At 36.0% G+C, this 24,118-nt stretch overlaps 1 protein-coding gene across 2 annotated transcripts in view; it reads left to right on the forward strand.

The window, feature by feature from the left end:
• KIFAP3 (kinesin associated protein 3) overlaps positions 1-24,118 on the forward strand; it is a 69,686-nt gene that overhangs the window by 34,840 nt on the left and 10,728 nt on the right. Inside the window, exons 13-18 of one of the 2 annotated variants that reach the window (XM_026682183.2) lie at positions 6,621-6,733; positions 11,793-11,958; positions 14,339-14,464; positions 16,595-16,693; positions 18,147-18,232; positions 19,701-19,890. In XM_026682183.2, coding sequence (XP_026537968.1) covers positions 6,621-6,733; positions 11,793-11,958; positions 14,339-14,464; positions 16,595-16,693; positions 18,147-18,232; positions 19,701-19,890 — 780 coding nt within the window. Of the gene's footprint in view, positions 1-6,620; positions 6,734-11,792; positions 11,959-14,338; positions 14,465-16,594; positions 16,694-18,078; positions 18,233-19,700; positions 19,891-24,118 lie in introns of those variants that run through there. The other variant, XM_087960962.1, reaches the window with a different exon arrangement.

Here is a 24,118-nt window from a genome sequence, read left to right on the forward strand (position 1 = left end):
AACTTCTTTTCCTTTCCTTCTTCTCTCTCCCCTTTTTACCCCCTTGTCTCTCTACCTCTATTTCTCTCTTCTGTATTCCCCTTTTCTGTTGCTTTCCAGTATTATACTTATTTTTTGAATTATTTTTCTTTTCTTTGGTTGTTTTTTTAAGTCTTAAATTCTCCATTCTCTTTCCCCCCTTTCCTTTTTCTTCCCCACATAGAATTACTTGTTCATTAAAGATGGCTTCTTCTTTGTCCCAGTCTTCTTGTTTTGCAGACATTTCTTGTTGTTTCTCATAGTTCCAAATCTCCATTTCTAAGAATTGAAAAACAAAGCCAAAAGAACCTCTCCCTTCTTGTGCATCTTCTTTGTACTTTTTAAGTCCCATTTTCAATTCATCCAGAAGTGGTGCCATTGTATAAATTTTTAAACAACCACCCAATTAATTTTAGTCATTCAAATGCAATAACCAAGAATCCAAAGATCACCAAGTAATCCAAATACACGCAAGCTGTTTCTTTTTGCTCTTTTTTTTCACTTTCTCTTCCTGGGGTTCTACTGTTTAGTTAAAAAGTTTCAGTTAAAATGTATCTTTTAGAAGTCTTGTTGAAGTTTTACTGTAGATTCTTTTTAATCCCAGGCAGTCTCCTCCCTCTTTCCAGATCCTGCCCTTTTATTCTTTTTTTCTCCCTTCCTGCTTATGAAAAAAAATTTTAGTGTCCAGAAATCTTTATTATCCCTTTGACATTTTGTTTTATTTTCAGCTTAATTGCCTGTCGATGTCAAAGCAGATTTTTCCGATTTCTTATTTAAGTCTCTTAGTTGTCAGTATAGGGACAGGGAGAGAAGAAAAAAAAACCCAAACCTTCCTTCACTGCTTCCGACTCTTCTTTGGGAGCGATGTTATTTTTTTGTAAATTTAAATTCCAGGGTACCTTAGTTGTTGTTTTTATCATTTAACCCGGCCAGTCAAAACTTTCACATTCTTATCTTCCTCCTGCACATTCTTTTCCGGTCGAGTTCTTCTTTGAGGTGGCCATTTCTGACCACCGCTGCAACCGCCTTCGGGAAAGTGAGTAATGGCCAGCTGATCCAATCGATCCTACTTACTTTACAAGAATCGATGTCGAAGTTGCAAGAAACAATGATGAAAAATCATAACGAGATGAGAGCAGATATAAATGGATTAAAAGAAGAGATGGGGAAACTAAAAGCAGAAATGAAAGCAGATATTTTCAAAGTAGAGGTGAAAGTTGGAATAATACAGCAGGCCTTGGAGAAAAATGAAGCAACAATAAAAGAGGTAGAGAAAAGAACAGAATGAACTGAAAGGAAATTGGAAAGGGTAGATGAACAACTAAAGAATGTGAGCAAGGAAATGGCGGACTCCTTGATCTACCTAGAGATGGACAAGGCTGCTACATACTTGAGATTCCAGAATATAGCAGAATCAAGAGAAGAAGATTTGGAACAGGTAATGGCAGAAATATTGGCGGAACTATTGGAAAAGGACAAAGATGATATCTTGAGAGGTTGATGGAGTTTACAGAGTTAGCACAAATTATGCGAGACGCCACAAATGCCCAAGAGAAGTCCATATACAATTCGCGAGAAGGAACGTCCGGGACACTATATGCAAGATATCAAAAGAAGAATTAATTACATATAAAAGTAAAGAAGTTTTGGTTCTCAAACAAATACCAAGAAGAGTAAGAGATCAAAGATGAGATTATAATTTTTTAGCAGCCCACTTAAATAAAAAAGGAATTGTATTTAAATGGTTAATCCCAGAGGGGATGTTAGTTTCGTGGGAGGAAAGGAAAATTAAAATAGATTCTATGGAAAAGGCCCAGGAATTTTATGAAAGGTTGATAGGCCCGGAAGAGCAGAGCAGTAAGGATGAATTAGAAACGAACTCCCAAGAAGATCAAGACCAACATAAGAACAGATATGGAGCTTTAGGAAACCAAGGAAATAGTCAAAAACATCAGGAGAAGAAGATAGGATACACCTTCAGGCACAAAGAGAAACTGGATCAGTCACAAGACAAAGAGCGAAACAAAATTAAATAATGGAAGAAGAAAGGAAAATATTGTCAATTAACATAAATGGTTTAAACTCTACGATAAAAAGGAAAAGGACAATAGCCAAATTAATCAAGCAAAACGCAGACGTAGTAGTATGCCTACAAGAAACCCATATAAAGAAATCAGATGAAACATATTTAAAATGCCCGAAATTAGGGAAGCTATTTACTGCATCGGCAGATGTTGGGAAAAAGAAAGGGATTGCAGTGTATGTGAAAGAGGACATGAAAGCAGAGTTAATATGGTCAGATCCTGATGGAAGAACTCTGGTTTTGCAGATCTGGATCAATGCTATTCCAATCCTTTTAGTGGTAATTTATGCCCCGAATGGAGAGCAAAAAGAGTTTTTAAGTATTTATATGAAAAAATAGTAGGATTGGAAAAAAGAAATATTTGTATCATAGGGGACTTTAATGCTATTGTTGATTACTAAAAAGACTACAGTATTGGGGGGAGGAACAGGAAAAAAAAAGAGAGCTTCCAAAAATATGTATGGAAATGGTGGGGGAGTTAAATTTGATTGATATATGGAGAAGGTTAAACCCTGAGAAAAAACAATTTACATTCTATTCAAACCCCCACCAAATATGGACACAAATTGACATAGCATGGATGAATGGGGAAATAGCGAATGAAATAAAAGGGATTGATATCTTACCCAATGAATGGGCAGACCACAATCCAATTCAGATAATCTGGAAAGGTAGAAAAAAAAAACCAGGAAAAGGTGGACATTAAATACGCAGTTAATTAGAGAAAAAGAATATATGAACAAACTTAAGGAGGAATTAAAGTATTTCCTAAAGGAAAATAACAATGGCGCAACTACGAAACAAAACATTTGGGACACAATGAAGGCAGTAATAAGAGGTATAACAATCTCTTATAATACCAAGAGAAATAAAGAAAAATATGCCCAGCAAAATAAATTACAACAAAAAATTAAAGAATTAGAAATTCAACTACATAGTACTCCAAAGGATTCAAGATGCAAAAGCAGATGACAATAATGAAACACAAATTGAATTTAATTGAACAAGAGAGAATGATGATAAATCTGAATACAACTAGACAAATTTATTTTGAGCACGCTAATAAGCCAGGGAGATGGTTGCCCTATAGACTTAAAAAAGGGAAAGAAAAAAGATTGATTTACCAATTAATAGATGGACATGGAGATACACAACAGGGGATAGAACAGAAAAAAGAAATTGTCCATAAGTATTTTTAAGACTTATATAAAAAGGAGGAGGTCAATGAGGATAGGATAAGAAACTATTTAGATAAAATGAAGGATAAAGTAATTGGGGAAGAGATGAAAGAATTATTAAACAAAGATATTACTTGGTCTGAATTGAAAACAGCAATAAAGAACCAGAAAAATAGTAAATCTCCGGGACCAGATTGGATCCCAGGGGAACTATACAAGGCAATAGGAGAACTAATAGGACCCCTTATGGTGGAAGTTTTTAACAATGTCTTATTGGCAGCCAAAATGCCGGACTCATGGAGGGGGCATTGATTTTGCTGATCCTGAAGGAAGATTTGGATTCCCAATATATACAAAACTATAGGCCAATTTCCTTGTTAAATACAGATTATGAAATATTCACTTCTATTATTGCAAACAGATTAAAAAGAATGTTGAATGACCTTATACATCAAGACCAAAATGGATTTCTCCTGAACAGACAAATCAGGAATAATTTAAGAATAGTACTAGATGTTCTGGAATTTTATGAAGCCCACCCCGAAAAACAAATAGCCGTTATGTTTTTAGATGCACAGAAGGCCTTCGACAACTTGAATTGGCAATTTTTAATACAAAGAATTTATAACATGAACTTAGGCACCAAATTTGAAAATATTATAATATTATTATACTATCTATGATACACAACAGGCGAACATTACGATAAATGAGGAATATACCCGCCCAATAAAAATAGAGAAAGGAGTCAGACAGGGTTGCCCACTCTCACCCCTGCTCTTCATATTATCATTGGAAACATTATTAACATATATTAGACAGAATCCAGATATAAAAGGATTAAAGGTTAAGAAAGAATATAAGCTGCAAGCATTTGCAGATGATATGATTTTTTTTTTATTGAAGAGCCAATTGAAAGAGAACAAAAACTGATGAAGGAGATAGAACAATTTGGAGTAGTTGCAGGATTAAAAATTAATAGAAAGAAAATGAAATTAATGACTAAAAATCAAACAGGAAAACAGAAGTTAGAATTAGAAAAGGTCATGGGATTTCAAGTGATAAAGTTAAATACTTAGGAATATGGCTGACAGCACACTGCAAAACACTAAAGGAAATAATTACAACAGACTATTGCAACAGGTAAAGAAGGATTTAGAAACATGGGGTAAACTGCAACTTTCACTATTAGGTAGGATTGCTACGATTAAAATGTCTATTCTCCCAAAATTTCTTTATATATTTCAGACAATACCAATTAAAGTACACAAAAAGTATTTTGAAGAACTTAACAAAATAATCGCAAAATTCATTTGGCAAAAGAAAAAAATGAGAAAAAAAATTAAAGGCAATGCAAGATATGAAGAGCAAGGGAGGAATGGCCCTTCCAAACTGGGAGTTGTACTATAGTGCGGCCTCCTTAATATGGTTGAAGGAATGGGTGAATTTAACAAACAAGAGAATATTAGTTTTAGAAGGCCATGACTTACAGGGGGGTGGGTGGCATACTTTTTAATGGCATATCGGGAAAACTACCCTGAAATACTTTCACAGACATTTAATTAGAGATGCATTATTGAGCAACTGGAAGAAAATAAGGAAAAAACATTATTTAAAGATACCAATCTGGATTTCAACAATCGAAGCAATGATCCACCCAAATAATTTGGATATTACTAAGATGATTAAATACAAGGACTTATTGGATACACAAGAAAATTTGAAATTGTGGCAAGACCTTCAAGACCAGGGAGTACAAATTGATAGATAGGCATATCTTCAAGTTCAGAGTAGATACAAACAGGATAAGAAAGAATTTGGAATCAATAATAAACTTCAGCAACTAGACAAAATTCTATGAGGCCCAGATAAAAAAAATATAACAAAATTTTATAATTATTTACTAGAAGCAGAATTAGAGGAAGAAATTGTCAAAGGGAATATTATAGCCTGGAGTAGGAATATAGGACGAAGTATCACTTTAACAGAATGGGAGAAGGTCTGGAGTAGAAATAATAAAATCATAAAATCGGCAGCCTACAAGGAAAATCCCTATAAGATGTTTTACAGATGGCACCTTCCCCCCCTTGAGATTAGCGAAAATGCACTCCAACATGAGTCCGAATTGCTGGAAATGTAAAAAAAAAGGAGTGAACTTTCTTCCATATGTGGTGGTCTTGTATAGAGGCTCAAAAATATTGTCAGAAAATTAGAAAATGGTTGGAGGAAATGACAATAGAACAGATCGAATTTAAACCAGAACTCTTTCTATTAGGGATCTTTAATAAACAACTCTCAAAAAAGTGAAGTATACAATAGTACATATTTTGACAGCAGCCAGACTGGCCTTTGCACAATGTTGGAAGCAACCTCATATTCCACCAGAGGAAATGATTATTCAAAAAATAGTAAATTGTGCAGAAATGGACAAATTAACTTTGGCATTAAAAAGAAAAGATACATCAATGTACAGTATTACGACAGCTGGAACTGCTGGTATGAATGAATAGAACAAAGATTGATTAAACAATAAAGGGAAAAAGAAGAAATGTTATAATTGTAGTAGTGAATGTATGTATGTATGGTATTCAGCTTTGTTTGGGTATTTTCCCACGTCATAGTTGTGCTTTTAAAGTTGTAGCAACCTTTCGGCAGAATCTCATCTGCCATCATCAGGCTTCGGTATTGTGTTTGTCTGTGAGTCAGACTTTCACAGCCGTTTCTGACTCACAGACGAACACAATACAGAAGCCTGATGATGGCAGATGAGATTCTGCCGAAACGTTGCTACAACTTTAAAAGCACAACTACAATGACGTGGGAAAATACCCGAACAAAGCTGAATGCCATACATACATACATACATACATACATACATACATACATACATACATACATACATATAAAATCACACAAGGATTAATTGTATAGAGGGTATAAAATAAGGTTGAAAATAAGGTCCCACAAACTGTTGAGGATGAAACTGTTTTTAATTGTTTTCTGATCTTTCTTTCTACTTTTCTTTGTTTCTTTTTTCTCTTTCATATTTATGAGTATGTTGTTTGTCTGTTTTAATTGCAAAATTAACAAAGTTTATTAAAAAGAGTATCTGCTATTTTTGGTGTTTTAGGGGATATAAGAAATCATATGAATTAATGGGACTTACTGTACTTTTTTGCTTCCATAATTTCAAACAAATTTCATGAAAAGATGTCAGCCTACCTTAATATCATTTTTGTTTCCTTTGTTTTAAAAAAATCAGTTTTATGGTGGCAGTTGTGAAAATTGGAAGCATAATTAATTGATTCATACATTTTTCATTTATCTTCTTACATTTTCAGGAAATGGTTTGAAGATGCTGATGAAGAGAGCGCTGAAATTCAAGGATCCATTGTTAATGAAGATGATTAGAAACATATCTCAACATGATGGACCAACTAAATCTTTATTTATTGTAAGCATAGTGGCTTTCATCTTTTCAAGTTCTAAATTTGTAAAATGGGATATTGGAAGAAGCAAACTTATTTTATGCATAACAAATGATCCTTCTCAAATGATTGCATGTGCCTTAATTCTAGTGGAATTGCACAAGAGTGTGGAATTTAAAGACTTGTGCTATTGTAGTACCTTTCACTTATCCAATTCATAATTAAAGCTTGTCAGTAATTTTACAAAATACATTTATTGGTGTCCTTATCTGAACCTGTGCAGATACTAAATTATTAACTATGACAATTATAAAACTAATTTAACATTTTTGTTCTTTATCTGCATGAGCCCTTTGAAAAATTAAGCTGTCATCTGTTAATCTGTAAACTGTGATTTTATTATCACTCTTCTGCATATATTTTGGTATTTAGAAATGAGCTAGAAATAATTGATTTTAATTTCACTTCTGTAGTGAACTAATTGTATGAGCATAGGCACCCATTATCTATAACAGGAATCTTTCATAGCTATGGACACCCGACTGTCAGGCAAAAAAGACCAGGTTCACACATGAAGGTTCAGTTATTTATTGCATAAAGCTTATTCATGGGAGCTATGCACTGCCAGCACCTGGTTAAAGTTAGATAAGGATCAATGGCACTCAAGGAGGGTTGGACTTAGCTTGCTTGTAGAGATTCTAGGCTGATTCTTCTCTTCACTCTGTTCCCAGGTTCTGTCAGTTTTTCTTCTACAGTATATATCTGTGATGGCGAACCTATGGCATGCGTGCCAGAGGTGGCATGCAGAGCCCTCTCTGTGGGCACGCCTACCATCGCCAGCTGCTCTTCTGGGTTCCAATATGCATATGCACGCTGGACAGCTGGCCCAGCACACGTGTGCACAGCCAGCTGCTTTCTTTTGGGTTCTGTCACGCATATGCACACCAGCCAGCTGCTCTCTTTTGGGTTCTGGCACTGGGGCACATGCGCATACTGATGCACATGCGCACTGCAGTTTTAGCACTCGGTGCCAAAATAGTTAACTATCATTGGTATATATGCTGACAGACAGGGTTTCTATTCTCCCCTCAGTTCCTTTTTGACTGCCAGAAATGGTACGTCATTTTCTGTGGCCTTCCTGCAAAGAACTGACTTTAGTTTTTAATTTCTACCAAACTTGTCTGAATGTTATTATTTCTCCCCTTCCATTTTATGCTTTAATTTCTTTCTTTTAAAAGAGAGTGAGAAAGCTCCAAACTAAGAGAATAAGGGCATTGGCCTCTTGATGTTTCTGACAGACTATGATGCTTGTGGCTATAATTAGTCCAGGTATGATAGTAAAATACTATTATATTTAGCATGTCTTATTTACATTAGTGAAGGCCAAGTAGTTGATAGATGCGCATGCTACCAAATATTTTCACAGCAATATACAGTTCTTTCAGATATTTGAAGAAATAATTCATTTTGGCTTTGAGCCTTTCTTTTGGATGGAAATTCACGAGTGCCTAATAGCCTTGGTACGAAGATAATTTGCTTCATTTTCAGTGGTTAATTATCAGATTTGCAATCAAGAGTGATAACAAGTTCACAATTTACAAGGGTCATTTATTTATTTGGGATTACATCTGCTTTAAAGTTGATAATTTGATTATTAACTTCTTTGTAGTTTCCATCTGAATATGAGTAAGCTAAAAAGAGGAAAAATAAATCAAAGAATGAATCAAAGTTTAAAGGTTTGAAAAGAAGAAAAATCCCAAACCACCATTTATTAAGCTTTGGTACCACTGCTAAGTCTGACAATTAATTCATTGCCAGGTACCACCCTCAACTTTTTCAATGTCGACTTCATTAAATCTTAGAAAGTCTGATCACCGATTTCTATAGCCAGCTTGCAGCTTTTGTCATGGTATCAGAGGATGAGATGCAGAAGAGATTATTACCATAGTCTCTGCTTTTTGAAGGTTATTTGTGATTATAGAGTAGTTTTTTCAGTGAGTATATATTCAGTTTTTTAGACTTCTCAACCATTTGTACTTTAGGAAAATAATATTATTCTATGTAAGAGAGCAGTAGAATGAGTCTCATAAATGCCTGTATCATTCATAGTTATTCCCATTATCTTACAATCCTATAGAAAGATGCTTTGTCCAGTTTTAAACTTTGAAACAGAAAAAGTGGAATTATTACCACGTAGCTCAAAACAAGAGGATTATATATGCATACCATTTCTGCCATATTGCACAAATTAACATAGACTTGACACAGACTCAGACATTCCAATTATGAGTTTTCCCATTTTGGTTTCATCAGCTACAACAATTTTCACAAAATGTATGACAGTCATGATTGACATTGGCTTCTCTTGTCTGATAACATTTTGGATAAAATCTGGAATTGGTGCCTCTGCCAGATTACATAGAGCAAGTGTGTCAAACTTGTGTTATCACAGCGTTATTGTGACGTATCATGACTTTTTCCTCCTTCATGGGCGTGGGCGTGGCCAGCATGTGACCCATCCGGGCCACAGCCCACGAGTTTTGACGGCCCTGTCATAAAGGAACAGTGTTTGTACATCATCTAGAGTCAATCTATGAGGAAGATGAGTTTTTAAACATTACATATATTTAAACAAACATTTACATTTACATTTCATTTACTTCTCCTTCCTTGGCTTGCTAACTGACTTTTTGCTGCTCTTTTCCCAAAAGCATTTGTTTACATAATGTGTGTGGCACTAGTGTGTGGCACTTTGCTTCCAATCTTACCAGTTTCAACTTTACACCACACTTCTTTTTTTTCTTTTTATGATCCTGTAATCCCATTTATCGGGGTGGAGTTGGGTGAATAGGTGGAGCAGAGTGTTTACTGGATGGATGTCCTTTCTGACACCTATGCGGAGTTCGCAGCAGATATTTATTTTTGCACCCTGATAGAGAAACATCTGTTGCTGCCTAACTCTCAACATTCCAAGAGATGCAAGCATCTTCGCCTCTAGGCCACTGCCCCTAATTACACCATCCTCCACCATATTTTCTCATTAATCATACTGTATTTCACAGATTGGATAATAATTTGGCAGACTTTCTCTGCCAAATTTCTTTTGGCTTTCTTTCACATTTCACTGATCTACAAAATTTCTTCTGTTTCTGAATCAATTTCCAATGTGGAAATTGTGACTTCAGGGTGCCTCTGAATGTCATACTTTCATCTTCTATGGCACAGTTATGTTATCCCAGAATACGGATAAAACTGCATTGTTGAAACCTACGAACACTGCAAGAGGCAGCATGCTTCATTTAACCTATGATTTCAACAGGTCTTGGAAGTTCTGATAACTCTACATTGATTTTGCCTCATATATTTCTATATACAAAATTTCATCTGGTTTTCAGTTTTTGAATCTTTCAATTAGATGACCCCTATTATATGCCCACTGGATCTGGTTAGCCAATTCATTTTTACTCAGAAGAATATAGCATCATTGCCTGTTATGCCCAAAATCTCTTTTCTTTCAAAAGTGGCATCATTCCAACCACCCAAATTCTGTTTTCATTCTTGTAAACTGGATTGCATATTTGTTAGATTTGTTACATTTTCAGAGACAATCTTTCTGTCATTCTCAACAACTATTTGTTGAGAATGAGATTTCCAGTTTCATTCATTGTGGAAATATTATTGAAGGAATACTTAGCATCATACTTGTCCTTTGCATGGACTGTTCCATCTTGGCTTGCAATTGGCATCTGATTTTTCATCTTTTAGGTAAGATTATTAGGCACCTGTATGTGTGATGTAAAAAGGCCATAACAATAGATAACAGGCTCTTATCTGTAGCCTGTTCTTCCTACAGCCATCATTTACATAACCCAGCCACTTTCTTGCTTATTGTTCTGACCCAAGCCTTGTTCAAATCAAACAAACACAAAGTATGCATAAAAGTAAACCTTTTTAATGCGGCGCTGTGAATTCTGTGCATTCACAGCCAAGAGTCATTCAAAATTAATTGCCCCAGATAAGAGCAAGTCCTTTCAAGGTTGCGAAAGGCTGCCAAGAACAAAAGACTAATTGTAAATAAATATCCAAAGCCAGAAGTTTCAAAAAACAAACCAGAGTAAGCAGGGCTTCAACAGGGGACTCTGAGTAGAAAGAACTTCTTTGCTTCCTGCAAAGAAGCCAACCCCAAAGGCTAGCTTTTATCCCTTTATGGGAGGGGCCATCACCTTCCAGCCTTACTCTCGAGTCGCCTGTGCTGCTTCAGCTGCTGTTTCCTTTGAGCAGCCCTGCGCGTGCGCGCACTGAGCACAGGCTCCCCAGGGTCCTCTTCGTCACTGCTGCCAGACTCCACAACCTCCGAAGGAAGCACTCCACTCTCCGATAGTCCTGGCCCCATCCCTGCATCACACGCAGGCGCTTTGTCCGATTCCTCACTGTCAGTGACTTCAGCCATCCACACGTGCTCCTGGTGAACCACAACACTTGTAACAACATTCATTCTGTATTTCTGATGCTGCTGCATTGTTCTAAGAAACCAAGAGGAGAGCTGGAGCCCCACCTATGAGATATTCAGGGGGTAGACTTCCCACCTAAAATATTCTCAGCTAAAGAAATCCCCTGATATAAACTCTGCACAGGTATGGGATCCCATATGAATGAAGGCACAGATGATTACTCTGAGAATACCATTGCAGGTGAGCAGTCTCTTCCATTTTAGCACCCTGTATATTCCTTGTAAGTATAAGAACTGACCTGCTTAACAAAATTGCTACAATAGTACATATAAACTGAATTACATATCATAAATATATTACCAGAATTGAGCCATCCATCCAGAAAAAGCAGCAGTTAAAAGTAGTGAACAGTCTTTCATTTTTTTTATCCAAGTCAAACCATTTTTTCTGATGTGAATAAAAAAGAGGATGGAGAAAATTGAGTTTGATTAAACATTTCTTATCATTGTTAATCATCAACCTAACAATGATTTTGAAAAAAAAATTATGGTTGAGTTAATGCAGTAGTTCTCATTAATTTTCTAATGTTTCCTCTTTTACATCTCTCAAATCTTGCTTTGTTTGTTTTGTTTAGGATTATGTTGGTGATCTGGCAGCTCAGATATCTAATGATGAAGAGGAGGAATTTGTGATAGAATGCTTAGGAACATTGGCAAATTTGACTTTATCTGATTTGGACTGGGAACTTGTGTTAAAAGAGTACAAAATGGTACCATATCTGAAAGATAAATTAAAGCCAGGTCTGTATCTTTAGCTTTTCACCAGAAGATGCCACTTTATTGACTTAACATATTGAACATCATTTTAATTCCTTTTTGAACACTGAACACTTCTGCAACATTTCTATATTTACTGGAAGAACATTATTCTTATAAAGAATTATTTTTTCCTTATAAAGTTTGTAAACTTTTTTAAAGTTTAATTTGGTTTTGTTTGCTTTGGATACATTCTGGAAATTATCCAAAATTGTATTAATTTGTCAGAAAATGCCTTCCCTTCTGATGGACACCCTTTGTATTGGTTATGTTAAAAAAGAAAAAGAAAAGTTTTTACTGGGACAGGTCTTCAATAAGTTAAATACTCTCTTCTCCAGACACACAAACCCAACCTCAGAAAAGCAGGCAGGACTTTATACCCAATATATTACTGTGCCAAAGGAAGATGGAGGATTTTGTCCAATTTTAGTCTGAGCAAACTCAATAAATTAATCACCCTATTATGATTTCACAACACTGACTTGAAGGCATGTGTGCATATAGAGAAACACACAGGTTTTCATTCTTTGTCAACAAGTTGTGATTTTTCTGTCTTTCTGGAGCTAATTCTTCCTCACCTAGTGATGTGTAATCAACTCATGCTTCACAGCACTGCCTTTCATTTCCCTCATTGAACTGGAAACAGTGCAATACATCTTAAACTGTGACAGTGAATACATCTCAATCTACCTAATTCAAGAAATTATATTTTTACACTCTGGTTTATTTGTTTTAAACACATTATTTGTCTGTTACTTTCATTTGCTAGACGCAGCTCATAATCTTGTGTTTGAAATAATTTTATTGTAGTTATCCACCAGCACAAAGGAATTGGTATTCAAATATTCAAAACTAAACTGACAATTTCAGCACAGAAAAGATACATATAAATAATGTTGATAAAAAGACGATATTAAATCAAAGAATGCTAAGATGCTTGTTTCGCTATGTGTGCAACAAGGAAAAAGAGATTGAAATTAATCACCTGAATAGATAAAATAATAAAATTATGCAAAGATATTTAAGGATTATGTTAAATTTTCATTTACTTTTGGATGAGTATAATTTAATAATATACATGTTTTCATTCCTAACCTCCCGGTTGAAAATGTTCCAGAGTTTGGATGCACACTCAGTATTGGGTGGTCATCTGAGCATTCATACAACTCATCCAAATGTCCATATAGACACTTTTTTTGCATTGGTTGAAGAGATTAGGTTAATCTGAAGAAGTGCATGCTAAGAGGAAGATGAAATTTTTGCCAAAAATACTCCAAATGATAACATGTGCAGGTATAAATGTATGTAAATTCAGTGATGGCCATTTGAAGAGCAACAATTATAATAGCTAAGCAACCTGGATTACGAAGGATTCCTATATTAATCCTGTCTCATGTGTTTAGCTAAAATAAATCATGAATTGCTTTTTACTGAGCCACATGAATGATAAAATAATCCAAGCTTCCTTCTACTTATATGCAAAATATGTCATTCCAAGAATGGAATGTTCTGGGGAACAGTGGAACACTCTATTTTTCTTCCAGCTATGCTTCCAGTCATCTTGGGGATGGTCCAGACTCTTTCCAGAAGTAAACCTTCTGGAAGTAAAAATAGTTCATAGTTTGAACTGGGGCCAGGCTCGGGGGACAAAGGAGACAAGTGATGATACATGCATCATGATACAAATAATGCAACATATATTTTAGATGTCAGGATAGCTATAAAGGCAGGTTTGCCATCATGATGTCACCATGCATTATATTTTTGTTTTTGGCTTGCTGCAGAGCCTATTGGCCAGATTGCAGCTGGAACATGACAATCTGTTCCTGTTCCAAAAAATTATATATGCCAAATTGCTAGATTGGCATGATTTAGGAATAAAACAAAATGTGCCAGTGTTCCCTGGAATGTTCTCACCAGCACATCCCTGCTTCCTTCTTTTACTTTTCAAATGACCAAGTTTTAATCACCACATTAAGGTGGTGCAGAAATGGATAGACGGGGGAGAAAAATAATTATTTTTGAAGAGTCCATGGATTTTACAGTGCCTAGTAATTATTCAAAAAGCTACAATGAACATAGATCAAAAAGATTTAAAATTTATATTAATCTAGAGTACTGTATTTGTAAATAGGTTCTTTAAGAATTGGTGCAACAACTGTGATGACATAATTTTATGTTCAGCGTTCATGTTGAGTGATACTTGAAAGCTGAGCCAGCATCTCATGTTGGAGAAGCAATAATAGTGTCCCTATAATGTAACAAGGTTTGCTCATATTTTGAGAGATGCTGTGAAAGTCTTAGAACAAAGAGGTTTGCATTTCAGTAGGGCGCTGTAATATTGCTGCTCTATTAAATTTACCAGGTTCAGCAGAAGATGATCTTGTCTTGGAAGTGGTGATAATGATTGGGACTGTATCAATGGATGATTCCTGTGCAGCGCTGCTAGCTAAATCAGGAATTATTCCAGCACTTATTGAACTATTGAATGGTATGTAGCAAGTGTTGCACACTACTTTTTGAGTGTTTGCTTATTATGCATTACTTACTGTTCCTTAATTTTTATTATCAAAATTTAGCAATACTGTGCTGGAATCAAGGTTTTAGTACAGGGTTAGGAAGTTGCATCCCACCTCACACCAATAATGAAATTGAATTTTACCAAGTAAAATAGTTTGTGCAGTGAACAATTTTATAGAAGAAATTAAGGCTTGGAGCAGTGATAGCGAACCTTTTTGTTGTGCTGTGCCGAAAGCACGTGCATGATGGGACCCACAATTCAATGTTCATCGCCCCCCTGTGCATGCCCGCACAACACCCCGCCCCGCCTCCTTACCTGCATTGTGCATGTGCGCACCTCCCAAGTGATTTTCGGCCCATTTGAGGCCATTTTCGCCCTCCCAGAGGCTCGAGGGAAGCCTCTGCAGCCTTTGGAGGCCAAAAAACAGGCCTGTTTCGGCACTTTCGGTATTTCCAGAAGGCCTGTTTTTCAGCCTCCCGAGGCTGCAGAGTCTTCCCTCAAGCCTCCGGGAGGACAAAATGGCCTCAAACAGGCTGAAAATCAGCTGGGAGGTGCACACATGCGCAGTGCAGGCAAGTTTGGCTGGGGCTTGTGTGCCCGCACAAATGGCTCCGCATGCCACCTGTGGCATGTGTGCCATAGGTTCGCCATCATGGGCTAGAGTTTAAAATGCAATTTAATTTGGTCCATCTTCTTTTAAGAAGGCATCAATTGTATCTGAAATTTTGAGATTTGAATTTCATCCCTGTTTTTATATGGTGTGATTTATAGCTGAGGACTTCCTGCCACTATTTATGGTTCTCTTGCTGGCATAGAACCAATGTATTTGTGTCCCAAATCCATTATTTCCAACATAACCTTGGGGGGCGGGGGGGGAACAGTGAAGGGAGTTGGCAAAGGAAGACATCAGTTTATTTTTCACTTTCCTTTGAACATTTGTGTATTATTTTGCACAACAAAATGTTGGCTATAATTTTAAGTTATAAAATATAGTTTTGCTCTTAAGATTCCTGCACCCATGCTGCAGTCATATGCAGAGAATGAAGAGCCAAGGAAGCTTTAAAGACTGTTGACGATCAGTGCCTAGGACCCAGCAGGACGAATGGGGAAGACCTGTTCCCAGCTATTGAGATATCCGCAGGCCCATGTCCCAACTGAGACTCATCTCTGTAAAGGCCTCAGGAACAACGATGGACTTAGAACTACAGATCTGGAAGGCACAGAAATAAGATGCTTCAGGGAATGGTTGTTTTTTTTTTGAGATTAACAGTCTGTTCAGGAGTCCACTCGTGTTTTTGAGTGGGCCAGAAGTCTAAGATGAGTCAGTACAGTCCCACTTACTCAGAAAGAGGTTTGGAATAATAATCATAAGTGGGATTATACTAATTCTTTTGTGGGATCATGATATGATCCTGTATAGTCCCATGATATGGGATTGTATAGTAACTCTTTTGTGGGATCATGATATGGTCCTAAATATCCATCTTTTCTGTAAAGCAGTTGCCTCATTCAGAATTGATTTAAAATTAAATTTTAAATAATGACATGGTAGTGGTATTTTTTGGACTACAGAAAACCAGTGAACAGACTGTATTCAGTTCATAACTGATCCCAATTCTTTCTGCCATATTTCTTTGTGAAAACTGAAGAAAGATGGATTGACCAAGACAGATGTTTTTATTTTTCTCAGTGGAAGTCATATGAAATTCTGGAACAAGAAATGTATCTCCCTCTTTAAACAATTTGTGGTATGTTTTCTTGCCCGAGGAAAACAAAAAGAATCTGTATGTTGGGATTGAATTGAGATATAATGTAAGGTGTGTGTATTTGTAAAAATAAAGGAAGCAGGGAGAGCAAGTAGTTACCTAAAGAGAGAGGGCACCTGTATCTGAAAAAGTTGCCGCTGCTATAAATTTAACCTAGTTTAAATCTTTATTATTTTATAAGTAATTTGATACAGTGTTCATTAAATACGTTTTCAAAAATTATTATTCCTAGCTTTAGTAAGATGTATAGATAGGTACTACACATTCATGTGGGTTAGATTGCTTGTAGTCGGTGATTTAAAATATGACACAGTACAACCGTCTCTCTTTATAGCTCAGCAGGAAGATGATGAGTTTGTGTGCCAAATCATTTATGTGTTTTACCAGATGGTCTTCCATCAAGCCACTAGAGATGTCATCATCAAAGAGACTCGTATCCTTTATCAAGTGTTCCTTTGCCATTAGTGCTTTTAATGGAAAGCTGGAACTAGCATTGAGAATGCATGCAGTGACAATGAAGTGCTCTCTCTCTCTCCCTCCCTCCCTCCATGTATGCATTCATTCATGTGGAACTGTTTTTTTTAAGCAGATGAATATGTCCCCTTGATCATGCTGCTGTTGTCAGGTTGGGTTTAGCTTTCTTCATTTACAAATGAAAAGGAGAAATAGGCTGTATCCATACAGTCCTGAATTTGGTATCTTTCATTTATGTGTGCAAGGTAATAGCCTATTAGTTTATAATCCTTCTAACCTTTTCTTGATCTTCATGAGGTAGTTAAACAGTTGAATTACAAGAGGGGAAAAAATAGATAGATGGAATAAACTAGCTAAATACCATTCTGGAATACGAAGGTATCAGATAAAACAGAAGTAACTATCAATGAGCGGAGTAACTAATCAAGTCATAGAATTAAATTGTTTCAAGCATATGCAGTTTTCTTCAGCCAATATGTAGGAAGCATTGTGTGGTAAGCTGACCCGACACATATTATAGTTTAGCTATTTGTGAAAATGCTTCAGAATTGGCTATATGACTGGAATATATAACTTCCATGAATGGAGCTGGAGAGAAAGAATGCTTGCCACAAGTTAAACCTCTGGAAAACTTCCAAAGTTTTATCCTAAGCCTTTCGATTTGCTACTTTATCTGAGGAGGTACAGAACAACAGGAATAAGACATAATTTTGAAGGATAGATTCTATTTCTACTGTCTTTCCCATTTTCATCAACATTATTATTGAAAGCAAAATTTCCAGTAGTATAGTATGGTGTAAGTAATGCATAGGTTCCTGTTCCATTGAAGAAAGATCTATTTAGGTTAGCAAAAGGCAACCTACATATGCTTCCTCTACCATAAGTTCTGTTGAAATTAGGGGCTGTTTCTCTTCAAATAGATTTGGTAATGAATTTGTTAAATAAATATACTAGCCTCATTTGGATTTTGGCCCTTCCTCATCCTCTCCATGTGTAAAGTCTTTTTATTGATAACTTGATATTCCAGTTGTACGCTTCACATGGATAGAGGAGACACTATATTCCTTTGCATAGGCTTACTGTCTGCCAATAGAAGGTAGCAGCAGGAGTGCAGGGCTATCCTGTCTACATTCTTTATGAAGCAGACCCCTTCCTTTCTCTTTTAGGATATTTTTAGTGAGTGTAAAATGACATTCCTTTCAAAGGTAAAGTTGTTTGGGGGGGTGAAATTATTTCTTTTAAAATATAATATATCCTTAAAAGAGATTGTTCTCTTCTTTTATAAATTATAATGATTAGTATATGAATGTCGTTCTTTTATTTCCTTTGATGTATCTTTTACAGCAAAAACATACTAATCACCAGATTCAGGCTTCCAAAATTATTTTAGATCCTTTACTCTATCTTCTTAGAGGCTCCTGCATATCTTATAGACTTGATGCATGATAAAAATTCTGAAATCCGTAAAGTCTGTGATAATACACTGGATATAATAGCAGTAAGTGATTCTTTTATTCTAATAGTTGTCAGTTAGCAAACATTTGTTCAGTAACCATTCAAAGTTGTGATGGTGTTGAACAAGGAAACTACGGCTGGTCCTTGAAGTTATGGTCGTTGCAGTGTCCCAGCTACCATATTTTGGGTGCTGGGCAACCAGTTTGTAATTGTGGTGATCATAGTATCCTATGGTTACATGATTAGCATTTGCAACCTTCACTGCTGGATTCTGACAGGCAAAGTCAAAGGCAAACCTGCAGGAAATCATAAGTGGAGATCAAGTGATGTCATGCCTAATAACCATGAAGTTGCTTACAATGGCAACTCAAATTGTCGACTCAAATTTGCTTTATTATCACATCGCTTAGCAACAGAATTCCCAGTCTCAATTATCAAGGACTACCTGAATGGTTACTCTTAAGAGCAAGACAAGAATCAGAACAATGAATGATAAATGAAATATATATTTACAAATTGCACTCACTATGTAACAAGAATATTTTAATACAATATATTCCTTATACTTACTGGTACCATAGTTATATATACTGATGCCGTCCTTATATATACTGGTACTGTATTTATAGGTAAACTGGATATAGCACTGATGAATGTATTAACATGAATATGATGTATTTTTTATATATGAAATTCTTTTGGAAGAGTTTTTTTAAATATTTATCTAATAGGTGATGTGGATAATATTTACTTATTAAAGCAATTGTAATGCTATGTAGAGCATAATATATCTATTTTTTAAAATGCACATAAACACTGCTGAGTATGCTGGACTTTATTTTCTTGAATAAGTCAAATATTGCAAATGATTAATTACAATATTGTCATATTAGCAGTCTCTAATGGATGTAATGTTATAAATTTTTAAAAATGAATTTCTTTTGAATACTTTTGAAAAAAAATTTGCATGACCATCACAGAATAATTTAAAATTTACTGTTGATTGTAAGGCAACAATAGCACTCATTTGAACTTGGGCCAAATTTAGAATTAAAGAAAAGTATACTGTAAAAGTTGTGTTTCATCTTAGTGTTAGTTAAAGACCAATTGCTAAGGTAGAATACCATTTGTTTCCTTGATTGCATCTTGGTTGCATTTCATTGGCTACGTGAACTAGAATCCTGGATTAAAGATGGCTCTTTTCAGACCCAACAGTGCTACTCCTAAGGTCTTGTTTTTCATTGTATTGTCACTCTTTTTTAAAAAAAATAAGTTTTAACATTTTGACAGGTACTCTCACAGGCAAAATAAATTACATTTAAAGCCAAAACTCCAGCACCAGACGTTCAAATAAGTTATTAATTACTGCTTGCTTTTTGTTTACTTTTGGAGCTTGATCTTCCTCTTTTCCACCTCCTCATCTTCTTGCAATACATTTGATATTTTGAAGTGAAGTATAACAAAGAATGCCACTGAACTCTTAACATTAAATTTCTAAATGGTCCAAACAGGAGTATGATGAAGAATGGGCTAAGAAGATACAAAGTGAGAAATTCCGATGGCACAATTCTCAGTGGCTAGAAATGGTGGAAAGTCGGCAAATGGATGAAAATGAGCAATACCTGTATGGGGATGACCGCATTGAGCCATATATTCATGAAGGCGATATTCTAGAACGACCTGATCTTTATTACAGTGCTGGTAAGCCTGACACAAAAAGCAGCATACAACTCTCCTTCCTATCCCAGGCTTCTTGAAGTTGCTTCTCAGAACAGATATGCAATACATTCCTTTCACTTGTATGTTTGATATTAGTATGAAAGTTGTTAAGACAAGGGATTTTTCTGCATATGTTGACAAGTAAGGCTCTCATAAGTTTTGAGGACTATTTTGTCAATCTAGTGGCAGAGGCTATATCTTACTTGGAAGAATTTTTTTAAAAGTTTGCTGGTTCGAAGCAGTTGAAATAGATTAATAAGCTTATTATACGCATTACAGGTAATACTTGACTTAAAACCATTTGTTTAGTGATTGTTCGAAATTACAACGGCAATGAAAAATGTGACTTGCGACCTTTTTTCACACCTAATGACCATTGCAGCATCCCCATAATCACATGATCAAAATTCAGACACTTGGAAACTGGCATGTATTTCTGACAGTTGCAGTGTGCCAGGATCATGTAATTCCCCTTTTGTGACCTTCTGATAAGCAAAGTCAATGGGGAAGCCAGATTCACTTAACCATGTTATTAATTTAACAACTGCAGTGATTTACTTAACAACTGTAGCAAGAAAGGTTGTAAAATGGGGCAAAACTCACTTAACAAATGTTTCTCTTAGCAATGGAAATTTTGGGTTCAATTGTGGTCATAAGTCGAGGATTATCTGTAATGCCCACAGATACTTACATAAAACAGAATACATGCATGGATATATACTTTGTTAATTCCAGATGTCTTCCTTCTGCCAGCTCCTTTTGATGCAGTTTCAATTTCAGAGAATGCAACTTCTAAGCCATCTCTTAATCTACAGACTTGATTGTCACACTCCTGACTTACTGTGGTATTAGCTAGGTCTAATTATTCAAAAAATCGCTATTTGGAAAGGCCAAGGGATCTTAGCAGAGCATAAGCCAGAATTCTAATGAGGCTTATACATTGGAAGAACTATAGTCACTTGCTTTCATAGAATAATCAGAAGCCATAATTTGAATTATACCTGGTAAATAAACTTCTTGCAGGAGAGGTGTTGTTACCTAGAACCTGAGAGGTCCTAGCACTACACAAACAGCTGCATATTGTATCAGTTGAAGCTGGTACTATTGAAGCTGTGACCTGAAAATCTAATGCAGCCATAATTCTGAAGGCCTAATTTCTGAGAAACATTATATAAGATTAAGCAAAGAATTTAAAACTTTTTGGGAATAGATTATAGCAGCATTCTTCAGGTTTGAAGTATTTGTAATTCCCCCTACCATTCATACTTTCCCTTCAAGCTGATTGCTTTTTAAAATCATTACGTACAATTAATTACTGCTTTTGATTGCAGCAGCATATAATATTCAGTAAATAATCAAAGTGATCAAAAATCCAGATGTGTGAGATTGTATATTTTGAATTTTCCTGCTCCATTCTAATTTGTTTAAAAGAACAAGGCAGTTTTAGAGAGCAATGATATTAAATTAGGAGTGAATAGTTAGAAGAAGATTGACACCCTGTAGCATTTGCAATTCCTAGCTCTGATCTAAAATTTTATAGTTATATACTCTGATGTCTGTTTAACTTATGTTCTTGTAGCACGTGTCTCTCCAATGGGATTTAGAAAGAAATACAAACATGTTTACTCAATTCATGATGCTATTTACATATAAGCAGATAATAAAAAAGGGAAATTTACATGTTTTCCTTCATATTTTTTTTAGTATTGTTACAGTATGTTTGCATATATTTACTTGGATTGGAGAAGTCTTCTTTAAACAATTCTGATTTTTGTTTGCATCTGTTTTATCTGATACCAGCTTGTTGTCACAAATGGTAAAACAATTGCTACTTGAATTTATCAAGTAATTTTGCAGTTTCAAATTCCCATTTGAATGGAAATATGTAATGAACCATGGAATGTGTGCATTTATGTATATGTGTGTATATGTATATATATGTGTGTATGGGTTTATGTGTCTGTGTGTATATATAAATAATATATTTATTGTGTACATGTGTATGAATATGTATGTACACAGTGGTAGGCTTCAAATTTTTTTACAACTGTTTCTCTGCCCTAATGATTGGCTGGGTGGTCATGTGACTGAGTGGGCGTGGCCAACTTGATGTCACTCACATTGAGGAGCACTTAGCCTCGCCCGGCCTCTTGTGACCATGGGGGTGCTGCCACAAGTCTTAAGTGTAAAAACAGTCATAAATAACTTTTTTCAGTGCCATTGTAATTTTGAATGGTCACTACATGAACTGTTGTAAGTCAAGGATTACCTGTACAAAAATACAAAAAGTTTCTTTGCTTGCAAAAAAACTGCCCTAAATACCAATCATTAGATTAGAAATGGGGGAATACACACTGAAGATCAATGAGACACAGCTGTCATGGAAAGCTAAACCATTCTGTCTGAATACTTTCCTTTTGCTCAACAATATCTGCAACCCAGAGTTACAAATTAGGCAGGGTGCCAGAGCACATTGTGGAATTAAAATAGTTAAAATACAGCCAACTTTTGTTCATAAAGTGAAACCCTTTAGCAGAGAAGTCATTTAAGATCTCCAAAAAGTGGGTGGGCATTTTTGGGCTACAAAATGCCAAGCTAAAGAGACAAATTAACATCTTGAGTGAGGGCTAATCCCATTCTGTCTTTGTTCAGACCTTGCTTCAGGGAATTTTTGCCTATGAATATAGCTATCTCTTTAGCTCTTGTGCTCACATTTGCTGTGGACTATTTTAAAAGGTGGGGGTTGCTTTCTCCCTCTAAGAAAACATGTTTTTCCATTTCTCATCCAGGGAAATACTATATAGTCTTCCTTTTTAATATTTCTCAAAATATTTTATTATTCTAGGAGAGGGGTGGGTGCTAACTTTCTACAATTGGTGCCATGTTATTATGCCATATTACCATGAGAGCAAACTATAACAAATTGGAAGGAGGATCAACTTATTATCAGTGAGCAATCATGTGCCTCAGCCACTCTGAAGCAATGTAAGAGACTCCTGTCCCAAAGGTGCTTTTTCAAGAGGCAACTGGACTTTCTGGAAACCAAGAAAGTCCAGTTGCCTCTCGAAAAAAAGCCCCTTTGGGACAACCATGACCTGGATGACTGAAGAATCTCCATAGACAAAAGACTCCTGTGCTGAGTGAACTGACAAAGCACCCAGGAGGAATCATTGGATTCATTTGCACCACTTAAAGATACCAGCTGGTCTCACTTACCTCACAAGATATCCAGATTTAAGGAAAAATCACCCCCCCCACCCCCCCAGAAAGGCAGTCAATAAATCAGACAGAATGCCAAGCTTGCATCCTGCCTCTCAGCCATTTCTTCTATGGCTATGCCAACACTTCTGTAAATAGCTGTTCAAGCCCCAGGAATAAAAGTACCACAAAAAGCTTGGGGTGGGGGGTGGGGAGTCTGGGAGTACTGCCAAGAACCATTAAGGCTATTATCATGTAACAAAGCTCAACCCAGAGGCAAGTTTCTGAAAACACTAGGGGCGGCAGGGGAAACAAAGCAGCAGGGGCGGTAATTAAGATAAGGATTAGATTAGAAATACAGGCACACTAGAATCTTTCCTTTCTGCTTCCAACAACCGGTTCTCTGAATTGCTCAGAAAATGAACATACGGTTCGGGAGAACTAGTGTGATCCAGCAGGAGCCCACCACTGAGTGTACAGTATGTCATGTATTTCAAAGGACATATTTCAACACACATTAAAGCTGCCATGGAAAACAGTGCAAATTTCTAACTTAAGCCAGTATAGAATAGTTGCAATGTATAAATAGAGTAACAGGTAGTCCTTGACTTACAACTTGTTCATTCAGTGATCGTTCAAAATTACAAGGGCAATGAAAAAAATGACTTACCGTATTTGCCGGCGTATAAGACGACTTTATGTCCGCTTTTCACAGATACAACCTTCGCAGCATCCCCATGATCATGTGATGAAAATTCAGATGCTTGGCAACTGGTTCATACTTATGACCATTGCAGTGTCCCAGGATCATGTGATCACTTTTTGCAATCTTCTGACAACCAAAATCAATGGGGAAGCCAGAGTCACTTAACAACCAGGATACTAACTTATCAACTACAGTGATTCACTTAACAACTGTGCAAGAAATGTTTTAAAATGGGGCAAAACTCACTTAACAGATTCCCACTTAACAAAATAAATTTTGGACTGAATTGTGGCCATAAGTCGAGGA

The sequence above is a fragment of the Notechis scutatus genome, chromosome 3, assembly GCF_049901735.1.
Source record: "Notechis scutatus isolate UNSWTSFEM ecotype Mainland chromosome 3, rNotScu1.2, whole genome shotgun sequence".
NCBI classification, from domain to species: domain Eukaryota; kingdom Metazoa; phylum Chordata; class Lepidosauria; order Squamata; family Elapidae; genus Notechis; species Notechis scutatus.